Source organism: Larus michahellis, chromosome 3, assembly GCF_964199755.1.
Source record: "Larus michahellis chromosome 3, bLarMic1.1, whole genome shotgun sequence".
Classification (NCBI taxonomy): Eukaryota; Metazoa; Chordata; class Aves; order Charadriiformes; family Laridae; genus Larus; species Larus michahellis.
Window position 1 is genome coordinate 117,958,871 of NC_133898.1, and position 13,135 is coordinate 117,972,005.

General features: G+C 35.0%; 1 protein-coding gene across 1 annotated transcript in view; it reads right to left on the minus strand.

The window, feature by feature from the left end:
• The window catches only part of NBAS (NBAS subunit of NRZ tethering complex), a 191,303-nt gene that overhangs the window by 133,753 nt on the left and 44,415 nt on the right, over positions 1-13,135 (minus strand). The window contains exons 21-28 of the mRNA XM_074579377.1: positions 9,888-9,971; positions 9,095-9,248; positions 7,553-7,738; positions 6,345-6,518; positions 5,241-5,374; positions 4,449-4,511; positions 3,818-3,940; positions 2,239-2,341 (exon numbers count right to left, since the gene is read on the minus strand). Coding sequence (XP_074435478.1) covers positions 2,239-2,341; positions 3,818-3,940; positions 4,449-4,511; positions 5,241-5,374; positions 6,345-6,518; positions 7,553-7,738; positions 9,095-9,248; positions 9,888-9,971 — 1,021 coding nt within the window. The remainder of the gene's footprint in view (positions 1-2,238; positions 2,342-3,817; positions 3,941-4,448; positions 4,512-5,240; positions 5,375-6,344; positions 6,519-7,552; positions 7,739-9,094; positions 9,249-9,887; positions 9,972-13,135) is intronic.

The following is a 13,135-nucleotide window of genomic DNA, read 5'->3' on the forward strand; positions in this document are numbered from 1 at the left end:
GCAGCAGCAGCTCCAAGGACGTTTATCTGCATTGTATGGAACCAGCCCCTTTGAACAAAAGGATCTTTGAAGTCAAAAGAATATATTCAGCCCAAGCAGAAAATGTAACTTCTACCAAGGAGAGAATTAGGACAATTTATTTAAGTAAAGCTAAAATTAACTACTAGCTAGTTATTTCTACTTCCTACAGAAAAAAAAAGCTTATTAACTGCCTTTTTACAGTATGACTTAAAGATCAGAAATTATTTACACCTATATTCTGAATTGTTAATGGGATGTAAGAATCTGAAAATGCAGTTCAGTATTAAGAACTTAAAACCAAGAATGTATTAGAAGAAATTCTGGATTCCTGAAGAAACTGAAATTTTGTATTCCAGAAAAATATTTAGAACTGAGCATATAAGATTTTTTTCTAAGTTTCAATCAAGATTATCTTCAAAGAATGCATACTAATATAATGCTGCATTTCCCACAAAACACAAATTATTTTCGGGTCAAAGTTTTGCCCGCTTTAAGACATTCAAAATAATTTAAATTCCATACAAAAATAATTATTTTTTTTTAAAACATGGTAGGTATTGTCCTAATGAAGAGCAACATATGCATTTAATAATTTCAGAAAACATCACAGCTGCAACAATACATTACAGCCGTTATCGAAAGTTTTAAGTTTCACAACAAATTAAATAGAATCAATGAATCATAGAACAGCCCAGGCTGGAATCTCACAAGATCATCTGCTATGACGTTTCATGGGGAAGGGGGCATAGATGAGATTATCTAGCACCCTATCCAATCACATCTTGAAACTGAAGTATTTTTTCCCTAGGAAGAACCTCTCTAAACCATCTCATGCGCTGGAAAGGAACACAGTTTAGTGTTTCTTAAAAAACATCATACAATTGTATCCTCTTCCATTTCACAATATATTAATCCTCAAGGAACAGTTAAAGATGCAAAATATGATAGCAGACCCTTCTTTCTTAAAGATCACATACATACAATTTACCCCTCTCAAAATTTATGGGCATGAAGTCGTTCTTCAAGAGGACAGGATCCATTGTGCTTGCAAGAAGAACAGAGTAAGCATCATGCTAAAAAAAAAAAATCCCACTGCAAATCTCACATGTGATTACAAATCCTTACTGCCTCATCAAGTTCTTAGTTTTGAAGTTACCAAAGTATAATTGCATACGACTGCACTAAATATCAAAGCATTTTCATCATTCCTAGATCATTTTTCCAAAACCCTTTCCTTTGTTGTTTTTTTTTAATCATATGGTAGAGGTTAAAGAACAATTTAATATTAATAAAAAACTCATACTAAGATCAGAGAAAATCAAATGCTATTATTTTCAGAGTGCTCTAGTACTGTAATTTTTTTAAATGCACTTAAAAAAAATTCCAAGTACACTAAGCCTTAGCCTATCACAAAACCATGACCATTAAATACACTATTGTACAACTACAGAGAATGAGTGAGGGTTTTTTAGGTATAGGTCAAATAGCATTGCTTTTTGCCCTTCAATTATTTTTTTTTCCTAATTTGCTTTCAAAACTTCTCACAAGAGCTAATCAGATTGGTAGCCACAAGCAAGTAAATTTGCAAACTGTAATATTACAAACAAACTTTGAAAAGATTTGACTATTTAAACACCGTTTATAGTGGACACAGCACTGTCTTGGTAATAAACTGCAGTATATTGAAGTGAAAACTTAGATAAACAATAAACTGATGTGGAATTTTCTGTGACCTTTAATAGCTGTCCTTTGCAAATATTAATGACATTGGTTTGAGTTTTATGCACATGCAGGCATTTTTTTCCTTCAATTCGATACCTCATCTCACATTATTTTACTTCAACTGCAAGCAGGAGAGAGGCTATAATCTTATAATCTTGTATAATATTATCAAACCAGAACTTCATGTTTAAGAAATGCTTGGTTGAAGATAAAACTAATGACAATAAACAGATGTTAAGTGTTTATTATTAAACACATTTGTATGTAGAACCATGAAGTCTAGTAAAAGATATATAAGGATATTTCTTAGAGGGGCTTTCAATGAAATTAATTAACACAGGAAGCTTCCAGTTTGAATGAAAATACCATAAAAGAGCCAGTAGACAACCAAGCAACATGACACATGAAAATGTATTTACATTTGTGAGCAACAATACAAAATAAGAATTTGTAGCTTACTTAGGACATAAATCAGTAAGAAACCATAAAACTCACCTCATAACAAGTATCTGAGTGTAAGCATGTATATACTTTCTGCTGCATGTCTAACATATCCTGGAGCAATTCCTTCCAGTGCGTCTCACTGACTGATGGTTGCCTACAAACATTTTTAACATTAAGTATTCTCTTCCTCAACAAATTTAAAGAAAAGCTGTAGATAACACTATCACCAAAAATATGAGTTTTCAAACGCTATTTCAATCTGTAACTGGACTTTTAACCAAAAGTGATTTAAAGACAGAATGTTTTTAATATTAAATAACATTAAAACAGTGTCTGTGGGATAAAATAGTCTGATGACAACAATGCAGTACCCAAAGTGTTTTTTCTCCTTGTGGGATAAGACAGGGATTTAAGCAATCTTTATCAAGATCCCCCAAGTAGGTTTTGATAACTTCCAATAGTACGTCAGAAAGTTGGAAATGCTATCTTCCTGCTGATCCAAGACCAGCTAAGTAAAAACAAGTTTGTAACAGCAACTGAGAATCATTAAAATGCTGTTCGTTGTAGGCAATCTCAAAGGACTAATCAATTGCATGCAATCACAGGCAAACAGAGTTGCAAGTTTATTTTGTTTCTTAAATTAGAATGGTATTCAGATTCTTGACCCTCTGGATCCATGGATCTCTGTTTACCTGCAAAGCTTCCTATACAACTTCATGAGCTCTGTCAAGACTTTTACTAGTAAAAACACTATGAAGGTTTTTTGACATTACCTTGAGCCTTTCAGATTAAAAAAAGACTTGAAGCTAAACAAGCTAGTCCAGCTAATAGTGGTTTTCCTCATGTGGCATTAGCTTTCATTTTGGCAAAGTAAATGTCTCTACAGAAAGTGAAAAATCAACATTTTTCCTACAGAGGCATTGACTTGGTCTTCCTAAAGAAAGGTTTTTAGAAGACAAAAGGCTTTCACCATGTCCAAGCTACCCTACCATCACCAATAAACTGTTGTGCATGTTTACTTATTACTAATAAGAAAAAAAAAAAAAAAAAACACAAAACCACACAACACAGCAAGGGCTGCTTTTCCCAGGGTTCAATCGTTTTATCTGCTTATGCCAAGAGCCATGTAATAATTCATCTACAGTCAGAAAACTAGTTAAATGAGGTAGTTCTTAAACTGAAAAATTATACTGGAAATATAAGAGGTAGAATCAATACGTAAAATCAATAGATTACCTTATTACAAGAGCTCCTAAGAAAACACGCCAAAAAACCAAGAAAGTGTTATTTCACAAATCCTACACTCTCAATAAAATTAAATAGGTCATAAAGGACCTCATTTACAATATATTAACTTATACTGTTCATCATCTTGCAGTATTTTACAGCCAGTACGCCTTTTAGGATTGTTTACTTGAACACAAACATATTGGAACAGGTTTGAAACAAGACAGTTTTTTTGAATGTGGAGAATGCAGACCAAACACTAATGTTAGTTATTGGTTTAACAAATGTGTTTTAAGTACACCATGTTCTGTTTGAACACTACGGTTCCCTACTGCAACAAAACAGGCAGGTACACTCTTACTGTCCTTTCCCTCTTATCTCCCATCCCCCTTTGAATACTAACTTGCGACCTGTGTGCCTGGTCAGCCTAATCATCAGCTTCCTTGCCTCCTCCGCATTGTCCTTTGTGTCTTTCACAAAGGAAACAGGTTTCTGAAGTCCATGTTTCTCCAACAGCTCTGCCACACTGTAAGTGAACAGTCAACACTTTAATTCTGCACAGTTGTACAACCACCTCTGCTGCAGCAGTCTTAAAGCCATCTCAGACAATGTACTACAAATGTAAACAGTCTCCATAAAGTCTGTAACAGTATGGATTAGTCAGAGTAACATTATTTACTCAAAACAAATTAATACTGTGGGTAAATGTGTATCACCAATAACCTGATGACATATCTTCACAGCTTTAGTTTTTGAACACTCAAAGCATTAGATTATCAAGGTCAAAACAAATTCCTCAGACATTTCAGAATCAAGCTTCCTCCCCTTCAAAAAAGTGTCTTATAACATTTAAATGGTTAAAACCATTCAAAATTTTTAAGTTCTGAATATAAATTCATACATATTATCTTGTTGACAGCACCAAAAACAAGATAAATATTCTTGCTGCTTTCTTGTCATAACAAAGTTCTTGGCTATGCTTAGTGAATTCTGTAAGAATACATCATTTATTTAATTTTAGCAAAATTAAATACCTAAGAATATGTTCCAGTTCGTCTACTTCATCATGAAGAGTGTTAGTTTTATCTGTTTCAGGCCTGCAAAGATATTATACAATTAGTATTAAATATATATATATATCTCTATACTTCTTGTAATTTCTTCATATAATTCATATTACATATGAAGATAAGCAGTTCGAAACATTCCTTGATGAAAATCAAATAAATGTTAGCTTGAAAAGATTAAAACCTTCCAGCTTCTGGCTGGAAGGACAGAAAAAATTGAGAGGGTCCCTCAGTCTTCCAAGAACAGAGCTTTTCCTTCTTCCTCACGCTTTCCTCAGGCGCTCTCCTTCCTATATGTAAAAGGTATTGGGAGAATAGTCCACATCTCATACTTTCACTTTTTCGACAATGACTTCCTTCATGGAGATTTTCCATATAGAGACCGCTCTCAGAGGGCCATACTGCTGTTTATAAACTAAGTGCAAGATGCCACTAACTGTAACAAGACCAGTAAGGTAGCATTAACACTTGGTTTCGATTCAGCAGGACATAAAATTCTAAAGAACTAACATAGCAGCCTAGACCAAGACTTCTGCTTTAAATCATGTTTCGTTGAATTATTTGGTAGAGTACATGTATAGCACAAGCATACGTATACAGCACAAGCATATCTATGAGCACAGCAACTCAGACAGGAACAAAATATTCCAGTAACATTACCTACCCCTTAATGACTTAACAACTATTTTTAAAGCATTAATTCACAACTATATTGAACATGTCTAAAATATTTACAAATAACTAGTTGAAAATGCTTACCCATATCCTCTTTGCGGAAGGCATTCCAAAATATCGTAACAGAGAGCAAGCTGGTTATCCCGTTCACAACTATAAATACATTCCAATGCCATAATCATAAGCTGGTCTTGATCAGGAATAATTTTTTGCTGACACTAACAAGAAGAGAAAGCACATTATCTTTAGTTTTCTGTTTTTAATTCAACAGTTCAGTTTCTTCTGAATATAAAAAAAGATGTGTACTCCAAGTAATGAAGTTGCCTTTAGTTGTAGTAAGAAGGTCTCTTGCTGACAACTTAGTGAAGTACCTGTTCAAGTTACAACCTGAAACATAACTCAGGTTAGTTTCCTACACTGCAGACACTGGAACGAACAGTGGCATGCTTTATATCCTTTTTGAATTTGAGAGGTGGAGAGGGTGCAGGGCAGAGGAAGGCAACTGCTGCAAACACTTGTCAGATTTATTTAATATGCACAACAGTATTAATATAGAGAAAATAGCTGTGTTTTTCCTTCACTGGTTGATTTCTCCCCAGACACTTAGAACATTCGGTAGTATGCAAAAACATGCCTATGTGCCCTGGAATAATTATTTAAACTGTAGAAGCAGCATGAAATACATGGACCATAACTTCCACCCTTACTCATTGAACTCTTGGCTTGGGGCGGGGGGAATGAGGGGTGAGGCAGGGAGAAATAACTTGAACTCCACTGCTAGTAAATTCCTCAGGAAAAAAATATAGTGAGATCAAACTCTCTCATATCTCTTTTTTAAAAAGCAAATATACCAGGAATTTACTTTAAACATGTCACCATAAAATCACTTCAAAGAAGAACCTTCACAATGATTTTTGTTCTCGTAGGTCAAGATCATTAATTACATTAGTTTAACAGTCTCACCAAGGACAGTTTAATTGCATCATAACTTATGCTAGCATACTTTTTAATTAATGTTTTCTAAAACATAACAAATCCTGGGTCCAAGAAGAATGGAACGATCAGAGAGATGATCTGATTTAGAAGATGAACTAACCCTATTTATGAATGCACCTTTTCAGGATAAGAATTTAAAAAAAAAAAAACCCACACAACACCAAAGAAGAATCATCAGGGTTATATACTTACAGCAGGTTTTGAATTCTGAAATATCTTCAGAGGTAGAGTCAGGTCCTCCTTTGCTAATGTTACTAAATATTCTTTAAAAAGTGAATTTGCTAGACCAGGGGACTGATTTTCACAGCGGTGGAGAAAAGGTATCATCCACTGATACACATTCTTCACATATTTTTCATCAGAGGACTGGAAAGCGCAATGCGTTACAGAAAGGAAAAAAGAACAAGTTCAGCTTCATTGTCCAAAACAAAGAGAACAAATTTTGATCAATATAACTGAAACAGTATCTTCATCTATCATAAACGACAGCTGAAGCCTGACATTCGCCCGTGCTGCACAGATCCCTACATCATGAAGCACTGAAACAATCCATCATCTTTCTGTTACCCGATGGCTTGGGGAAACCAAGCAGTACAGGAGGAAAGCCCACTACATGAGGAAAGCCCAGCTGTCTTCCTCCTGCAATTTCAGAATTAGCAAGATTGGCTTGCGTTCATGTCAGAGTAGTATTACTTTCAGTACGCAAGGATGCAAGACAGAAAGACAAATGACGAGTGGTTACATAAATCCTAGCAAAATTTTGAAAATTCTGATGCGCTTCAAGCACATGAGTATTCTCCTCTGGTGCTTCTGTATTCTTCGCCTGAATTTCAGAGCCCTGTTCAATCTCTAGGTATTTTTCAACCTTTCCAAAAGGTCTTTTTCTATTCTGAAATGCCATGCACAGGCTGAACGCAGAGAAGATGAAAAACACACATATGGTGCAGAGACAAATATTAAGATTAGTTGGCAATATCCAATGACACCGAAAAGCGCCCAAGGAAAACATTCAATGTTGTTATATCTGCAGCATCATCGACAGCTACACTGAAGATCCTTTAGGAAGGGCCAATGAAAAAGCAATTCACAGCTTTTAAAAGACTGAATTTATTCATGTTTAGTCCAGTGCTTAGGACAAAAAAAAAAAAAAAAAAACAAAACAGGTCTTTGAGAAAACTGAGCCATTTTAGCTTTTGTTAAAAACAAGTAAATAAAGAAAACAAAAAACCTACCACAACAAAAAAGGAACAGTGAAAGTGCTGAATTCCCATTGAATTAAAGTCGGAGGTTCATTCAGAAAAATGTCAGCCACTAACAGTATCTTTATATACATAGGATCTAGGGTAACCTGAATTACTGGAAATGAAGGTATACTTACTTGATTAATTCGAAATACTTACATTCTTCATCAACAGTCTCAGCTTTTCAATGTCTTTCATGTCTACAAGTTCCTTCAAAGTTAAGGTTCGATCACCATCAGTCTCATAAACTACTGTCTCAAGAGTGATCAGATTGTCACAAAGCACCTGCAGACCAGGAATACTCCTCTCCATGCCAAGACGGACAAGGGACAGAGCACAGTCCACCTGAATAATAATAATAATAATAATAATAAAACCCTGTTTGCCAAAAAACAACTTCAAGTCCAATCTATGTCCTATTTATGTGTTTATTTTCTTTCCCTGTTCCTTTTGCTTAATAGACAGTTCTAAATTCCTGGAAGTTTCTGCGGCCTGTATATTCCTAAATGGATTGCTCTTCTCAGCTTCATAAAGACCAAATAAAATGTTTATTCTTAGTCATTAGGAGAATACTATTTTTTATTCCTTCTGGAGATCACACACCTCACCTCACTGCATGGAATATAAAGGATCGCTTTAAACTAAGATAATCGTTTAACTGATTAAAGTTATGCATACCTCTGCATGTAACATGACTTTCCTAGCTGACCATGAATTAATTATTTTAATTGTTGCAGTTTATTTCACAGAAGATAATGACAGTCTTTTTCCCTGGTGACTGAAAATACTTTTACATGAAAGATACTGTTTCAATTTCAAAGAATGCAATATCACCAGTGCACATTCAGTGAAGCAGATATAAGTCTGGAAGAGTAGAACGCAATTTCTTTTAGATGTTAGTAATTTAATTGATCTTTGAAAGTTGCTTTTACTTCCATACCTACTGTTAGGCTGTTAAGAATCATAGGAAACTATGATTAAAAAGCCTTGGAGGACTGCAAACTTAGGCATAAAAAAGCTCGCCCATCAGAACTAACTCACAGTGATACTTCCAGTCAACTCCCTTTTCATGCAGCTAAATTGGCTTGAGAAGCAGTAAAATTCCGGAACACGTCAGTGATAAGTTCTTTTCTTACTTGCAATGCTTATCTCTACCACACAGAGCTTCAAACATTTTTAACATATGGAGTAAATAAAGCAAAAATAAGCTGTATGGTAGTCCCACAGACACACAGTAAACCTGCCAGGAAGAAGTCACAACAGTATTACATACTGACATACGAGTGACACGTGTGACTGCCATATATCGATATATATGGCACACTATCATGTGACAGGTAATAAAACACATTTCCTGATACCCTGTGCACATTTCCTCCCTTAGTTACAAGCATAAAATGTAATGGTAAACATTTTCCACAAACTATGAAAGTGTTACTGTCTGCTATGGAAGTCAAGCAAAAGGGAATCTAGTGGCTTCCTGTTCATTCCTATGGATCAGTTATTTGGCTGAGTAAACTTTAAAGCAAGCATAAGTACACTGCAAAAGAAAAAAAAATACTTCAAAAACCATAATGACGATTGAGACACGGTGTATATTACTGAGGGAAAAGCATCCCATCAATACACATTAAGACAGGATTCTGTTGAAGAAAGCTGGTCAGCCCCCATCATTTCCCATTTCCTCACCGCTATTCTCACCTGCATTGCATATTTTTCAATTTCCTGTGCTCTGCTCAAATACCAATCTGTAACGAGATCTACTGAAAGGTCAGTAGTCCTGTACTTCAGTAACTCAGGTTGCATTTCATAAAGAAATTCGCCTTCATCTTGTAAAGTTGGTTCAACAATCATCCTTTAAAAAAAAAAGTATATGTTTAAGTATACATTTGCTTGCATTTTTTTTTTCACATCAGTCTTGTTCCTAAAACTTCTCGTCGTTCTGAAAGAAAATGACACAATCAGCCTACCGTTCCACCAATAATATGAGACTCAAATGCCAATCACAGTAAGTGTTAAAGTTTTGTCAGCAAAGTAACTACTACGAGATTCCAAACACGAGACAGATCATGAAAGAAAGAATCCTCTCTGCTAAAGGCACAAGTATGCCCAGCCTCTGCTTTCCATCTGTTCCTCACACAGTGAAAGGCATTTTGTGACCCAGTTCTGCTGCTGGGATGTTATGGCTGACAGGTAACAGGGCAGAAGGAATAAATAAATAAATAAATCAGGATTTCCAACAGTAACTTCCCTCGCATACATTTGCAAGAGTTACTCATCCCATAATCACACTGAACGTAGTGCTATAACGTTATGTTATGAGTGTTTGCTCAGCCAGCCTCACTAAGAAAGCTGAAAACACAAGTTAACGTGTACAAAAATAAGTAGTGAGTCTTACTGGGTATTTCCCACATTTTAAGAATTAGCAAGTAAATTCTTTATCTGAAATGTACATAAATATAGAAAAAACTTTTTGCTTTTTCTACATACTTACCTGCATTCTGCTTTTTCACACCAGTCTTCTTCACGATGTTTCTGCTCATTCCAGGGAAGAATTTTCAATGTCCCCTGCTTGTAACTAGTAGAACAGAAAAGGGAAGCTTTACACAATTTTATCGTTTCTTTTTAAATTGTGATGGCATTCAATTAATGGAATACAGAGCATATACAAGTATTTCAGTGAATTCATAATGAGTATGTCATTCAATTACAGTATCAATTCTTTACAATTTACTACTTCTTAATGCAGCTTTACAATTGTGATTTTGCCTCTGTGACATTATCTGTACAAACACATATTCTACTTAGGCCATTAAAGATCCGCTAAAAAAATAATTACTAAATTGATCTTCTTACTGACTCTACCTTAAAAAGGAAAAAACCCATTACATGCTTTTAGAATTTTTACTGCCTCAAACTGTGTATTCTGACTTCATATGCTGTCACAGAAGACTGAAATGAGTAAAAGCAATGTTCTTCACAGCTTACAAGAAAAAATAATAATTCTTCAAATTTTAGCACAAATCCTTGTGCTGAAATGAAACAAGATATGCCCTACTGTATTGATCTTCTCCATTAAGTTTAATGTGGTTTTCTGACTATAAACTTCCACAGTGAAACATTCTCTAAATATTGAGGTTGAACGGAAAAAAAAAAAAAAACAAACACAAAAACCAAATCTGTTTAAGATGCAGGTTAAGATGACCATGGGCTATTACTAGAATGATTAGTTATGGTTTGCTGTTGTAGGCTAGTTGTTTTAAGCAGCACAAAACCCAAGAAAACCATGTCAAGCTATGCTGAACATAAACTAAGGGAGAAGAAAAGCAACATATAGGTTTGGCATTTGTAGAAATAAGAAACAAACCATGTACAAAGTAAAGATGTTAAAATTTCAGCATCCTGGAGCAATAAGCTTTTTAAGTCTCATTCATTTTCTCCTGACCCCAATAATGAACAGCAATAGCAATACTATACGGGCAATCCCTATTTATAAGTTATCAACTGACACGGTCTCCTCATCCCTTGAAGAGCAGCCCTGTAACTTGGCAGCTTAAAAAGAAACACAATTCCAACAATGAAATCAATTTCACGAGATAGTAAGAGTTAAAAAAAACAAACAAAACACACCAGTAACTTCATCCCATTTAGCAACTGCCATTAAACACATTGTTAACAAAGTGAGGCACATCCACACTGACTGCCCTGTACACACACGCTTCTCCCAGAAGGTCACACACCCTTTCTTTCCCTCCTCTGTGCACTAACAAATAATACCACGTTTTATCACAGTAATTCCAACCCTCCAAATGAAACATACAGTAGAAATCCAGCAATAAATTGGCAGAGACAGATTTGCAGGCTCTGAGAGTCAAACAAAACGAGGGGAGAAGACTGGAAATTGCTAATTCCGATGGCTCAGTTATAGTAACATCTGCGTTCAATTCCAGTTCAGTTGGACAAAACACTCCACAATTATCTTTATAATTAGACACCATGTAGAAAAATGATATAATATAATTAGACACCATGACTGAAAAATAATTAATAAAGAGAATTCCAAAATAGCATTTATGGTATAAGCACGAGGAACAAAGACATTTTCTGATTTTTGCAAAGATTCATCATCAGCCCACTAAGGTGGAGGGCTGTTGTTTGTTTGATTAAGTCTTAGATAACACAATTTATCAATTAATTTTAAATATTAATGTTTAAAACTGTGTGCATAAACTAAATTAATACGGTCCTATTTCAAATGTCATACATGAAAATGTTATTATGGAAGGCCCAGTTTGTAGTGAAAAAGCTCTCATTATCAGTTGAAACGTCAAGTAACAGAAAAGCCAAAGTGTGATTAACACTCCCTTCCAAAATATAAAATCAAGACAATATGAGCAAGTTTTTGATGTTACAATCAATAATGATCTATTTTTCCATGTTCTATTAAACATAAAAGAAAACTGGACAAAATTTTATTGCCTAATTTCTTTTCATGGCAAAATTTTTCCATTTCCTTCCCAAGTAGGCTTAAGAAGACATTTCAGGAAGGACTGGTTAGTTGGTTTGTTTGGGGTTTTGTTTCGGTAGGGTCTTTTTTTGTGTTTTTCTCTGGGTTGTGTTTTGGTTTTGTCTTGGGTTTTTTTTGGTTTGGTGTTTTTGGTTTTTTTGGGGTTTTTTTGTTTGTTTGGTTGGTTTTTTTTTTAGGTTATTAACAAAATCTACTGATCCAAGCCTGTACTGCCAAATACTACATTGAACAGGTTCTTCTTCATTAAGCCACCACATCCTGCCATGTCCATGACAAGTATGCAAAGTTGCATTCTGGAATTACAGCTCCAGTAGCACAAAAGGTTTATAATTAAAGTTGGCAAAACTTGCAAGTTTTCTTAACTAACCTGAATATCAGGATGAATTATATGTTTCTTCCCTCCAACTATTCTTAACATAGTCGAATCACTTCCCTGACCCTGATAAACAATTATGAGACTAAACAGTTTCATTTTTATGCAAGCAAAGAGTTATCAACCCAGCCTAAAATCAAAAGTTACTAGAAAATACTTCTTTTTGCAGACTGTCTGGCTCCTTCTCAGCAACTCATTTCAGAAAATAATCTGTATTTCCTTCTACCTATCTAAAAATAGGTATTTTCTTCCCTATTCTTGTAACTCAAAACATACCTGGGTTTGCCTTTAAATTGCAACTGCTTTGAATATTTTTTTTAAAATACATTTTAAAAAAGAATCCTTTCCAATTAACAGAAGTCATGGATTAAGTACAGACTCCATTCAAACGAACTTCTCCAACACCCCACTATGGCTTACAGTTTCAACTGAAGTTGAAAAGTTTATTGCTTAAAAAACTGCTTGCTGAGAAAGATCTCGCTCAAGTTCCCAGGCTTTGCTCTCTTTGACAGTTGCTTTGCTTCCTCCTTTCCCCTCACCTCCAAAATCTACCAAGTGAGGAAGCAACGTGCCACTCTGCCTACCTTACTCAACAGGGTATGACAGAAAAGAAGTTGAAAAGTACAGAGACAAGCAACGTGAACGATCAAAGCTAAGAAGTGTCTGATCACCCCTTCTGTGAAAGCCAGAGCAGATTGAAGAATCTCAGAAGAAAGAAAACCACCGATATGCTAAGATTGATATCAAGTTGCTCATTTTTTTTCATTTCACTTAAATAGGAAATGACATTTCACTGTTTTTACTTCCTACAACACTGTAAGCACGATGAGATTAGCAGGGC